Raw genomic sequence first — 11,916 nt, forward strand, 5'->3', positions numbered from 1 at the left:
GCAGCTGAGAAGTTATTAGTCAATGCATGTATTCAATTAGTTTAATTAAAATATATTATTTAGATTTAAACTGTAAACATAATTTGTAACATTTAAAAAAGCATTGCATCGAACAAACATGGAATCAAAGTCATTATGGTCATACTTATATTTGTTTTTAATAAACACATATAATTATGTTTTTATTATATTTTAACTTCCAAACTTTCTCATATAGAAATGAGCAAACCATCATGAAAAATAAACCTGTAAAGATTAGGGCAAAAGCACGACTCTAAAAATTTCTCTGATGGATAAATAATGCATGACCACTTGACAATGACCTCTAGAACAATGGATTTTCCAAAATGAATTATCAAGATGGCATATGACCCTGTGTTTTCATGCAAATAACAGATGGAAAGCTGGGTTTTAATCAGTTTATAAATACATGGGCTTTTTTGGAAAATAATCAGGAAATCTGCCTCATGTCCTATTGCCATGCCTCTGTGGGGCACTCTGTCCTGTCCTTTGTACATTATAGAAGAGATGTATAATCCTATGCAAGTCACACTCACAATTATCCTGTTTTAGAAAAGCCAAAGAACAATCTCTCCTTACCGCCCAAATATTGCAAATTCAAGTGTCTAATCAGGTAGAAAAGTGTGTAATATATGTTTTTTATTGGTATTGGAATATTGGGAATGTACATTCATGTAGTGCATTTTAGAGAAACAAAATAATTGGAGGAATATAAATTGAGGTGCAACCTTTGGAAATGTAAAGTGATTCTGCAATGCCACCTAATGTTAGTGGGTAAGATTACACCCTGCAAGGAAAATAATGTAAGTCATTCTACAGACATCATCATTTAAATATAAAAATAAGTCTCAAAAAGCAGAGACTTTTTATTAAAAAAATGATAAAACATTTAAAAAAAGATATCATTGTAAAACTCTGTGTACTGATAATAAAGGTGATGCAAGATGCTGCAAAGCAAAGACTTGGATTATTTAAATGCATGCTGTTCTGTGTGTGCCTTATTGTTTTAAATGTTGTATGGTGGATTTAAAGTGGACATCTAAAAAAAAACATTAAAGATAAGCCCCTGCTATCTGTGCAGCCTCAGTGAAGACTTCCCCGGCCCTGTTGTCTGTATCCTAGTGCAAACTCCTTCGCCCTCCTCACTTCTTTCAGGTTCTCCTCCAGGTTCTCACTCAGCCTGCCATGCTCCTGGTAAGTTGCTGCAGTCCCCTTCACTTGTTCAGCCATTTGATCCTTGCTACGGAGCAGCCAGCCAATCAACTCTTGAAGTGTGGTGCCCTTTGAGATGGTGGCTTTGGCACTCGCCGAAATGCCCTTCACTTCATTCTGAGCAAATTGCAGATGTGGAGGCAGTGGTTCCTCATCACTTTCATCCACACGAACCACAATGAGGGAGAATTCGTATCCCTTTATCTGAAGTGAGACCCTGTACTTGGCCTCTGGAAGTGGAGAGTAATGGAGATTAAAATACAGAAACCAAGAAAACCGAAGCAAGGGAAATCTGCCATCAAGTTTCCTCCACTTGCAGGGAGTGTGTCACTTACCGTGCTCGTCTCTGATCATCCCAACACATTCGGTTAAAGCCAGGGTATCATTGTGGTTACAGCTGTAGCTCTGGCGCAGGTTTCTGATATTTCGGACCATGGCCTCATATCGCTCGTGCTGTTCATTGAAAGTCTCTGCCATGTCAGAAAACCTCTGGTCCAACTCTGGCACACACACTCGCCTCATAACCAGCCTGCCAATCCGCTTTACGGTCTTTGCATCTGGAGGGAAAAGAGTGTCACACATCAGGCACAGACACATAGAAAATAACACGTGTGGTTCACTTATAGTTTTATGCATTGGAAGTGTAAAGGTCTGAAAGAAATGTACCACTGTGTGCTGATCGGCTCTGCCTGGCTGATCCAGCTTCATTCAGGTCCGATGGTCCAGGGTGCAGGAGAGGCTGTCTCTAAAATATAAAGCAGAGTCGCTTTCTTTACATAACATTTATTTTACTGGCACTTTTTAGAAAAGACACACAAAGCACTAATAAGGCTGGAAACTTGTAATGACTTTGTTATCAACTCAATGCACCAACCAATGTTTTGGAGGAAAACAAATATATATATAAAAATGTGTTTCCTACTTTATTAATCATTGAGACATTATTATACTTTCAAGTTATATTGTATAAAGGGATGGGACAATACCAATGTATGTGTGAAAACAAATCTAAATAATAGTGGCAAATGTATTTTATTGGGACAATAATGAATGTCTTCACGATTTTAAAATATACCTTTATTATTATTATTATTATTATTATGAGAGAAAGAACAGGCTAACACTTGTTGTTGTTGTTTATTACATTGTATTTGTGCAGGGAGACATGTGATTTACGATTACATTATTTAAGATTGGTTTCTTTTGTGTCATGTGTGATACAAGAAAAGAAAACGTGTTTCCAGTGTGTTTCGTAGCTTTTCTAAGAGTTTTAAGATAATCATTTTATACAATTATCGAAAATGAGTCTTCTAGTCTTGTGATACACCATGAAAATACTTTAACATGGAATATCCAATGATAATTATATACAATACATTATTATTTAAAGCATAACATCTTTATAAAGGGAGTAGTCCCCATCATTTTAACATTAAAAGTAGTAATAGTTCAAACTATTAATCTCACAACAGCAAAACAATGATTAAGTGAATCGTTTGAACTCGAATAGGAGGCATTAACATTTACATAAAAGTCAATAAACACGAACCTCGTCGGCGGAGTCTCCACTTGAGAAGCAACAGCAGAGAAAACGGAGCATTTTCCTGCTGCTCTGGGGTCTCTCAATTTGTTTTCAGGTCAGTAATTTCTGACAATGCATTTGGAGTCTGCACATACCGTCAACGTCACGCGACTCTATAAAAACTTTTCTTCCTGGTTATGATTACTGGACAAGTGCACAGATATGAGCATGTCAGACAGGTGCACCTACTACAGGTGAGCTGCAGCGAGATCAACAACACAACTCTGCTGTTGTTGCTATTGGCTGTTTTAGATCCTTGGATATCGAAAATGTGTCTTTCCAAGGGCTTGAATAGCTCTGAGTATTTTTGTTGTGAAAACCCAACAATGCCCGCTAAAGTAAAATAAAAAATATTTGTAATTGATGAATAAATCAGTTCCGCAATCCTGCAGGTGAAAGTGTAAATTCTCACATCTGACGGTAGGGGGCGAAGGCGAGCATCTTCAACCAAAGCACAAACCGTAGAAGAAGGAAACAACCACAACCCAAGCTAAAGTCTGCAGCTGCAGCTGTTGCTTAACAAATACACTATTTTTATCATTTTGTATGTACAGAAAGTTATGTTTTATGATTTTATCTCTAAGAGTCGAAGCTGTTGACACATTTCGGCTTTTTTAGTTTATTTAAAAACAACAAGCTTCCTGCTAATCATTTGCTGAGCGACAACAAAGAGGCTGCAACTGCACACACTGCTGGCAGTGGTGCAGAAAGAGTCATTTCATAGAACAGATCACATTAATCTGGCTGACATGACGGGGGTGGCCTCTCCAGAGAAGTCGCCAGGCGCCAAGAAGAAGAGCGAGAGGAAGTGTGCCATCAAGGAGGAGCACAGACAGCTGTCCGGTATCATGGGAGTCATGAACAACCTAAGGAAACAGTGTGTGTGTGTGTGTGTGTGTGTGTGTGTGTGTGTGTGTGTGTGTGTGTGTGTGTGTGTGTGTGTGTGTGTGTGTGTGTGTGTGTGTGTGTGTGTGTGTGTGTGTGTGTGTGTGTGTGTGTGTGTGTGTGTGTGTGTGTGTGTGTGTGTGTGTGTGTGTGTGTGTGTGTGTGTGTGTGGTGTGTGTGTGTGTGTGTGTGTGTGTGTGTGTGTGTGTGTGTGTGTGTGTGTGTGTGTGTGTGTGTGTGTGTGTGTGTGTGTGTGTGTGTGTGTGTGTGTGTGTGTGTGTGTGTGTGTGTGTGTGTGTGTGTGTGTGTGTGTGTGAGACAAAAGAACACGAGTGTGTCAGGGCTTGACATGAGACATTTAGTGTAAGTGTGTGTCCTTCCTTGTCCTGATGCTTTCTAACTGTGTGTGCTTTTTTCACACACATATAGACTGTAATACACCTGATGTGCAATAACACTGCCTGTACATTTGACAATAATATATGTGCAATATACACTCATGTGCAATATACCCTCGTGCAATTCACGCTTTCTTTTTCTTTAAATGTATTTACAATCTGTAAACAGTACCAGCAACCTTTTTAATTGAATATGGTCACTTTAAAAATATATATTGCTTCTTATTTTTACCATGGTGTTATTAGTTTTTAAATATTGTCTTTTTTATTTAATATGTAAACCATTTTTTTCTTTACTTTATCTGCACTATACTTCTGCTGTTGTAATGCTGTACATTTCCCCGTTGCGGGACAAATAGGGAATTCTGACAGATTTTCCTCTTCAGGGTACCCTCTGCGATGTGACCCTGATGGTTCAGGGGAAACACTTTCATGCCCACAGGGTAGTGTTGGCAGCTGCCAGCCACTTCTTCAGTCTCATGTTTACCAGTAAGTGTCGACAACGAAACACATAACTTTTGACAGGACAGCCACTTAATATTGTGTACAACTAGCCCAAGATATTACTGGAGATAGTTAATGGACACACCATTGCCTACTGTGCCAAAACACTGGCTTTCGTTAACATGCTCCACATACTTAGAATGTGCTTCAACAAAAAGCCTACATTGTGATTACCGCTAAGACAATTCCCAATTTTAAATGCATATCTTCTTGGTTTTGAATTGGTTTTGTTTATATAACCATGTATGTTTTTGTTATTGTTGTTTGGTTTTAGTCTGGTCTGCATTTATCGTATGTACCTCTGCAACATAAAAACATAGTGATAAAATGCCTCTGTTGCTACATGAGATTTAGAATGGAAGATAATATTTTTGGAAAGTCCCAATATTATTAAAGCAGTGGTCTCCAAGCTGTTGCTAGTAGGCATAACAAGAAATGTCATCTGCCATGCATTGTTGGTAGGTTTCTGTTTTCATTGAAATCTAAATAAATGTTTCCTTACCTCTAGCCAGAATGATGGAGTCGACCTCCCACGAGGTGGAGCTCAGGAGTGCTGAGCCAGAGATCATTGAGCTTTTGATTGAATTTATCTACACAGCTCGGTAAGCGTCTTGGCTAAAAGTATAGAGAGTATATTGTGAAATATAGCAGTATTGGTTTAAGGCATATGGGGCAACTTAAAATGTAATGTGACCAGAGGCCTGTACTACGAAGCTGGATTTTTGCTTAGCAGGCTAACTTCAGGGAAAACTCTGGGTTTCCGGTACTACGACGCTGGTTCTCTTTTTAGCGGGCTTAGTACAGGCCTCTGGTGATGCTAATCATAACTGCTTTCAAAACGGCCACATGCATCTCTTTAATGATGAAGTGTGTGTGTGTGCCAGGATCTCTGTGAACAGCAGTAACGTCCAGTCATTGCTGGATGCAGCCAACCAGTACCAGATTGAGCCTGTGAAGAAGATGTGTGTGGAGTTCCTCAAAGGACAAATTGATGCAACAAACTGCCTTGGTAAGAACGTAAATACAATCAAGGTGAAATCACATATCATCGTTTGTGACCTCAACATTTGCTGAGCCCTTTGATGCTTTATCTATGGACTCCCCAGCATCAATTATCAATACCACTTATATTACTAAGGTGCACACACTATTCCAGCTGCTTTTTCTAGAAAAGTAGAATTTAAAGTTATCTGTCCTACACATGTGTTTTGTTGCATCCTGCCCCATCATGTTACTCTGGAGTGATTGATCCTTGTCTTGTCCTCCTGCAGGTATTTCCTCCTTGGCAGACTGTATGGACTGTCCTGACCTGAAGGCTGCAGCAGACGACTTCTTTGAGCTCCACTTCACTGAAGTCTACAAACTGGATGAGTTTCTGCAATTGGACGTTAAACAGCTCACACACTTACTGCACCAGGACAAGCTCACTATCCGAGCTGAGGCCCAGGTACACTTCTACACATCCTTTGAATTCATATATTTTGTGCTATTATTTTTAGGTATATGATTTTTTTTTTTAAACATATCATAGTTGTTGATATAGATGTACCTTTGTTGACTATTTTTAGTGCAAAATAATAAGTCCCTAACAATATTTAAAATTTTAAAAAAGAAGCAATACATGCTAATTATCCAAAGAACAACTCGGAAAACCAAACAAATATGGTGTCAACACATCATGACAAAGATGACTCATAGCAAAAACAGCAATAATCTGTATGTTGTTGTTTTTTGCATTGGTGTTCAGATTTATGACGCAGCAGTACGATGGCTGAAGTACGATGTGTGTAACAGACAGCAGTACATGGTGGAAGTGTTGGGGTGTGTTCGCTTTCCTCTGGTCTCCAAAACCTTCCTCTCAAAGACGGTGCAGGCTGAACCCCTCATCCAGGACAACCCACAGTGTCTCAAGATGGTCATCAGTAAGTAGGAAGAGAGAGAAACACACACATTTTTACACACAATAGACCGCTATGGTTTAGGTGGTTAATTTGCTAAACGTACAATCAAGTCGCTTTGGATAAAAGTGTAAGCTTAGTAACAATAATGTAACAACAATAGGTTGTAGCTTATTCAAAAAAAGGGGCGCAAAAATATTGGTGTAATAAGTAAAGGGTCACATTGTCTACTAGGTGTAGACAAATTACATTACACTGGATGCAAACTAACTCGACATACTCTATTATAGTAGTGAAAGATAAAATAAGTATTATTATTGAGGGTAAAATTCTGAGTTTTTGGCAGGGCTCTTGCAAATGTTTAAAATGTGTGCCACCACCATAGATGGTGTTAACCCACCTGTATCCCCAACCCTGAATTAATGTCTTAAATTATCTCATATTTAAGATTCAAAAGATCATGTCAAAACGTACACACACCAAAAATAAAACCCCCGATGCCTTTGTCCCAGGTGGGATGCGCTACCACCTGCTGTCCCTGGAGGACCGGGAGGATCTGGGAGAGAGCAGCCGACCGAGACGCAAGAAGCACGACTACCGCATCGCTCTGTTCGGGGGCTCCCAGCCTCAATCCTGCCGCTACTTCAACCCCAAGGTACCAAGGCAGTAAATGTATTTTAGGTGTATATTCTTTTGTTTAGTACATTTTTCAATTTCAGAACCAAGACTTTGAGTTTTTGTAATTGACATCTTACATATTTCAAGAGTACATTTCATTTTAATCAGACCAAATACTTCAAAAACAAGCATTACAGCTATATCATTGTATATAGTTAGGGCAATAGAAATAAAAGTTTGCACTGTTTAATTTCTAATCTGGCTTTTAATGCAGGATTCCTCATGGACAGACATCCGCTGCCCCTTCGAGAAGCGGCGCGATGCCACAGCTATTTTCTGGGACAACGTGGTCTACATCCTGGGGGGCTCACAGCTCTTCCCCATCAAGCGCATGGACTGCTACAACGTCCTAAAGGACAGCTGGTACTCCAAGCTGGGGCCACCCACGCCTCGTGACAGCCTGGCTGCCTGTGCCTCACAGGGCAAGATCTACACGTCTGGGGGGTCAGAAGTGGGTGAGTACAGGCGGGTCGAAGGGGTGGACTTGAAACCTGGGAATTTGGATGCTTTGTGTGTTTACTGACTGTGTTGGGGATAGTGGACGTTGAGAATTCTCCATAGTAGAAAGTCATCCCTTATGAAAGGATTTAACCATGATCCATGTGTGTGTCCGCAGGCAGCTCTGCCCTGGACCTTTTCGAATGCTACGACACAAGAACCGAGTCATGGCAGGTGAAAACCAGCATGCTGTTGGCTCGCTGCAGCCACGGCTCAGTGGAGGCCAACGGGCTCATATACGTGTGTGGAGGCACGGTGGGCAACAACATATCTGGCAGGGTCCTCAATAACTGTGAGGTTTACGACCCCAGCACTCAAAAGTGAGTCACGCAAAAATTATTCTGAATTATACAGCAAAGCGGAGGAAAAGTATACGCATAACAATATCAAATCGATTTTGTTTGGTGAGAATCCCAAAGTCTCAGTAGAAATGATAACAGCCACCAGTTCAAATTGACAAGAACAACATTTTTATTTTGACTAATGTGCTTTTAAAAGATTGTATCAGGCCAGGAGGTCAAAGAAGCTTCTCCACAAAAAAAGCAGGGAGACATGCCAGTCAAAACTATTCATTTTATTAGAAAGAATCTTGAGTTTCAAAGTTTGTACCTCTCAATAATAATATGCACATGCACCCAAAAGGGCTCAAATTAGGTAATGTTGTTCTCTGTTACATTCTTCCTTAATCCCATATTTGTCCCTGTGTCTGTCTCCAACCTTCTGTCCTCAGATGGAGGGAGCTGTGCGAGATGAGAGAGGTCAGGAAGAACCATGGGCTGGTGTCGGTCAATAGCAGGATCTATGCTGTTGGAGGGCAGGGGGCACTGGGTACAAACACGTTATCATAATTATGTTATACTACTATTTGAAATAGTAGTTATAGCATATGTGGCCTCTGAATGATGGAGTTTTTGTGTTTTCTTTACAGGTGGACTTGACTCGGTGGAATACTACGACATAGCTACTAATGAGTGGCGTGCTGCCTCGCCGATGCCTTGGCGAGGTTTAACAGTGAAGTGTGCAGTGGTCGGTGACATCATCTATGTGCTGGCAGGGTTTCAAGGTGTGGGGCGGCTCGGACACGTCCTGGAGTACCACACTGAAACCGACAGGTCAGTGTATTCACTAAATATTACGTAAATAAATAAGTAGATATTCTACTTATGACTCTAAACCCTGAATCATATTTCAAACCCTCTAAGTCAGTTTTATTGTGTGTTCAGGTGGGTATCTTGCAGCAAGGTGCGAGCGTTTCCCGTCACCAGCTGCCTGGTCTGTGTGGTCGACACCTGTGGAGTCAACGAAGACGAAGACATGGACCTCATAGACTCTCAGCCACACGCTGCGGCTGCTGCCTCTACCTCTCCGTCTGCTTCAACCTCATCATCCTCGTAGGACAAGACGAACATTCATTTATATTTTAAGTTGTGACTTTTGATGACACTTTAGGCCTACAATCAACAATGGAGTTGATTTTAATATGCAAGGCCTGTCAGCTCTTACTCATGTGAACATCCTTGTAGGGCTTGCATAAAAAGTGATATTTCGATTGTGGACAATATTGCAATTGTGAATGCGATATAATGAACAATTGGTATCATAGTTATAATGCAGACTTATTATCATTTTGATAAAACAACAACATCTTCATAAGTTGATTTATATTTTTTATTATAGAAAGACAAGTAAGTCAAGCACCAAATTCATGAGTATAAAGGCATCTGCGCTAAAGTTAGATTTTACAAGTTGCTCCTTAAAGCCCAGAGCCTGTTTTTCAGGCCTCAGGCTCGAAAATGACATTCCCGGAACAAATGATCATATCTTCCCTTCTAAAAGGGTTACATTTATAATTCTCAAAGCAAGGTTACATCTGTGAGTTGGATGTAGAAGTGTCAGAATCAATATACATGTTTTTATTTTAAAGTAAATTCAGATTGAACACAGTAAAAAAATGTAAATGATTGTGTCCGTCCAAAAAAGTAAATTACTTATAGTGAAAACCACCCTTGAATGATGGGATGGTAGACTAAAAGCTTTAGGAATCCGAACTACAACATATAATAAGTACCCTGTATCAAGATTGTTGCAAAACAAGTGAAATTTGACCTTTTTAGAGAGATTTAGCACAAAAAAAACACTTCTGGGGTCATTTGGGTGGATTTTCCATATCTGTGGGCCCCCTTGGTCGATTTTGATGATTGGCATCTCTTTCTAACCGTCAGAGCAAATGGAATCGAGGGGAACTCCCACATACTCCTTATTTGGTAATGTGTGTGTGAGAGTGACGCATAGCCAAAACCGGAAACTGCGATAACTCTGGTGGCTACCATTAGCAGCTAATTTGTACTCTCCGATGTTTACATACAAATGGAATTATGGATTATAAATAATTTTTTCAAAGCTACAGACACATTATCAACCTATGGATTAACCGATTCAGCCGCGTTTTTTCTCGTTTTAATGCCACTGAACACGTCTTTTGATCAGATTGACAGCTACGTAGAGACGATCTCTCCGTAAAGGTACGTGTTGTGATGTCTGTGTTTGCGTCCCCATCTTGAGTTCTGTGCCAAAGTGCGTTAGCATTTTTCGCTCAGGGGTCCTTTATGGCGCGTTTCCACTGCAGGCCTCGCTCGGTTTGGTTAGGCCTTATTAGTTCCGGTGTTATGCCGTAGGTTGAAGCCCTGTTCGCGGGGACGCGCAAAGGTGACGTCATCGCCTGTATTGAGTTTTTGCCGTTTTTTCACCCTTTTCAAAGCTTTTTTCTCTCTTTTGAATGATATATCAGATTAAACAGCAAACGGCTGAATAAATAATATGCATACAATTGCGAGGAGGCTCGTTTTAAGGACATGTTTTTCAGATCTGTCACAATCTTCGTATTGGAATAAACTTCCGTTTTTGAGTGCAGTCCCACTCTGTTATATTCCTCCTTCCTACAGAACAGACAATGACGGGATAATATGTGATTTGTCAATAGTCCTATTTCTTAAAAACTTCTCTGTTGTTTAAGTGTCTGATAACCACGAATAGTAAGCAATGATATAACAGTAATGATAGCACATGATCATGTCAGACAGACACTGTGTTATTTTCAATCAAGCCTACAAGATAATGTGTTCAAACTGGCTTCACTCACTTGAATTGCTCTTTTGAATATCATTTTTATATATCCCTACTCAACACATGTTTGTATTGTAATGCCACTCATATTTTTTTTAAAATTGTATTTTAAAGTGACATTGAATGCTTTGAAAGGTGCCCTAAAATAAAGTGTATTATTGATCTTATATCTGTGCCTCTATTACATTACATTTTCTATCACACTATTAATGTTCCTTATTTTAGACTAGGTTAATCCTGGTGTCAATAAGGAAGATCTGCACTGTTCTCTACATAACATGTTCAGAGCAGGTATTTCTCCTGCCGGATTTGGAACCCCCCCTATATCTTTGTCCAGGATAGTCACAGACTCACCAAAATCACACTGGTGCTTGCTGTTCCCCTCTAGTTTGTGCTCACAAAAGCATTTCACTCTGGGCCCTGCAGGTGAAAAACTAAAGAGGGGCTTCAAAATCCGGCAGTGCAGTTGTTAGAGCTGCCGGATTTTGAAGCGCCCCCTGTAATTTTGGCCAGGACAGTCACAGACTCACCAAAATCACACTGGTGTTGCCTGTTCCCCTCTAGTTTGTGCTCACAAAAGCATTTCACTCTGGGCGCAGCAGGTACAAAAATAAAGAGGGGCTTCAAAATCCGGCAGCTCCAACACCTGATCTGCCGGATTTTGAAGCCCCTCTTTAGTTTTTCACATGCAGGGCCCAGAGTGAAATGCTTTTGTGAGCCTAAACTAGAGGGGAACAGGCAACACCAGTGTGATTTTGGTGACATTGTGACTGTCCTGGCCAAAATGACAGGGGGCGCTTCAAAATCCGGCAGCTCTAGCAACTGCACTGCCGGATATGGAAGCCCCTCTTTAGTTTTTGACCTGCAGGGCCCAGAGTGAAATGCTTTTGTGAGCACAAACTAGAGGGGAACAGCAAGCACCAGTGTGATTTTGGTGAAGTTGTGACTATCCTGGACAAAGATATAGGGGGGGGGGGTTCAAATCCGGCAGGAGAAATACCTGCTCTGAACATGTTATGTAGAGAACAGTGTAGATCTTCCTTATTGACACCAGGATTAACCTAGTCTAAAATAAGGACCATTAATAGTGTGATAGAAAATGAAATGTAATGTAATA

General features: G+C 40.4%; 2 protein-coding genes across 2 annotated transcripts; one reads left to right on the forward strand and one right to left on the reverse strand.

Annotated features, from left to right (window-relative positions):
* Nucleotides 1-238: 238 nt before the first annotated feature.
* On the reverse strand, nt 239-2,965 carry si:ch73-345f18.3. The gene is made up of 4 exons (XM_034240721.1): nt 2,783-2,965; nt 1,900-1,978; nt 1,569-1,790; nt 239-1,463 (listed from the first exon to the last, which is right to left on the reverse strand). Exons 1-4 carry the CDS (start codon nt 2,831-2,833, stop codon nt 1,105-1,107), a joined length of 711 nt encoding a protein of 236 aa, XP_034096612.1. The 5' UTR covers nt 2,834-2,965; the 3' UTR covers nt 239-1,104.
* Nucleotides 2,966-3,282: 317 nt separating this feature from the next.
* klhl7 (kelch-like family member 7) lies at nt 3,283-9,329 on the forward strand. The gene is made up of 12 exons (XM_034241053.1): nt 3,283-3,690; nt 4,482-4,587; nt 5,111-5,204; nt 5,487-5,611; nt 5,874-6,049; nt 6,350-6,524; nt 7,013-7,155; nt 7,393-7,633; nt 7,795-7,996; nt 8,407-8,504; nt 8,605-8,788; nt 8,900-9,329. Exons 1-12 carry the CDS (start codon nt 3,565-3,567, stop codon nt 9,069-9,071), a joined length of 1,842 nt encoding a protein of 613 aa, XP_034096944.1. The 5' UTR covers nt 3,283-3,564; the 3' UTR covers nt 9,072-9,329.
* Nucleotides 9,330-11,916: the final 2,587 nt, after the last annotated feature.

Source organism: Gymnodraco acuticeps, unplaced genomic scaffold (genome assembly GCF_902827175.1).
Source record: "Gymnodraco acuticeps unplaced genomic scaffold, fGymAcu1.1, whole genome shotgun sequence".
NCBI lineage: Eukaryota > Metazoa > Chordata > Actinopteri > Perciformes > Bathydraconidae > Gymnodraco > Gymnodraco acuticeps.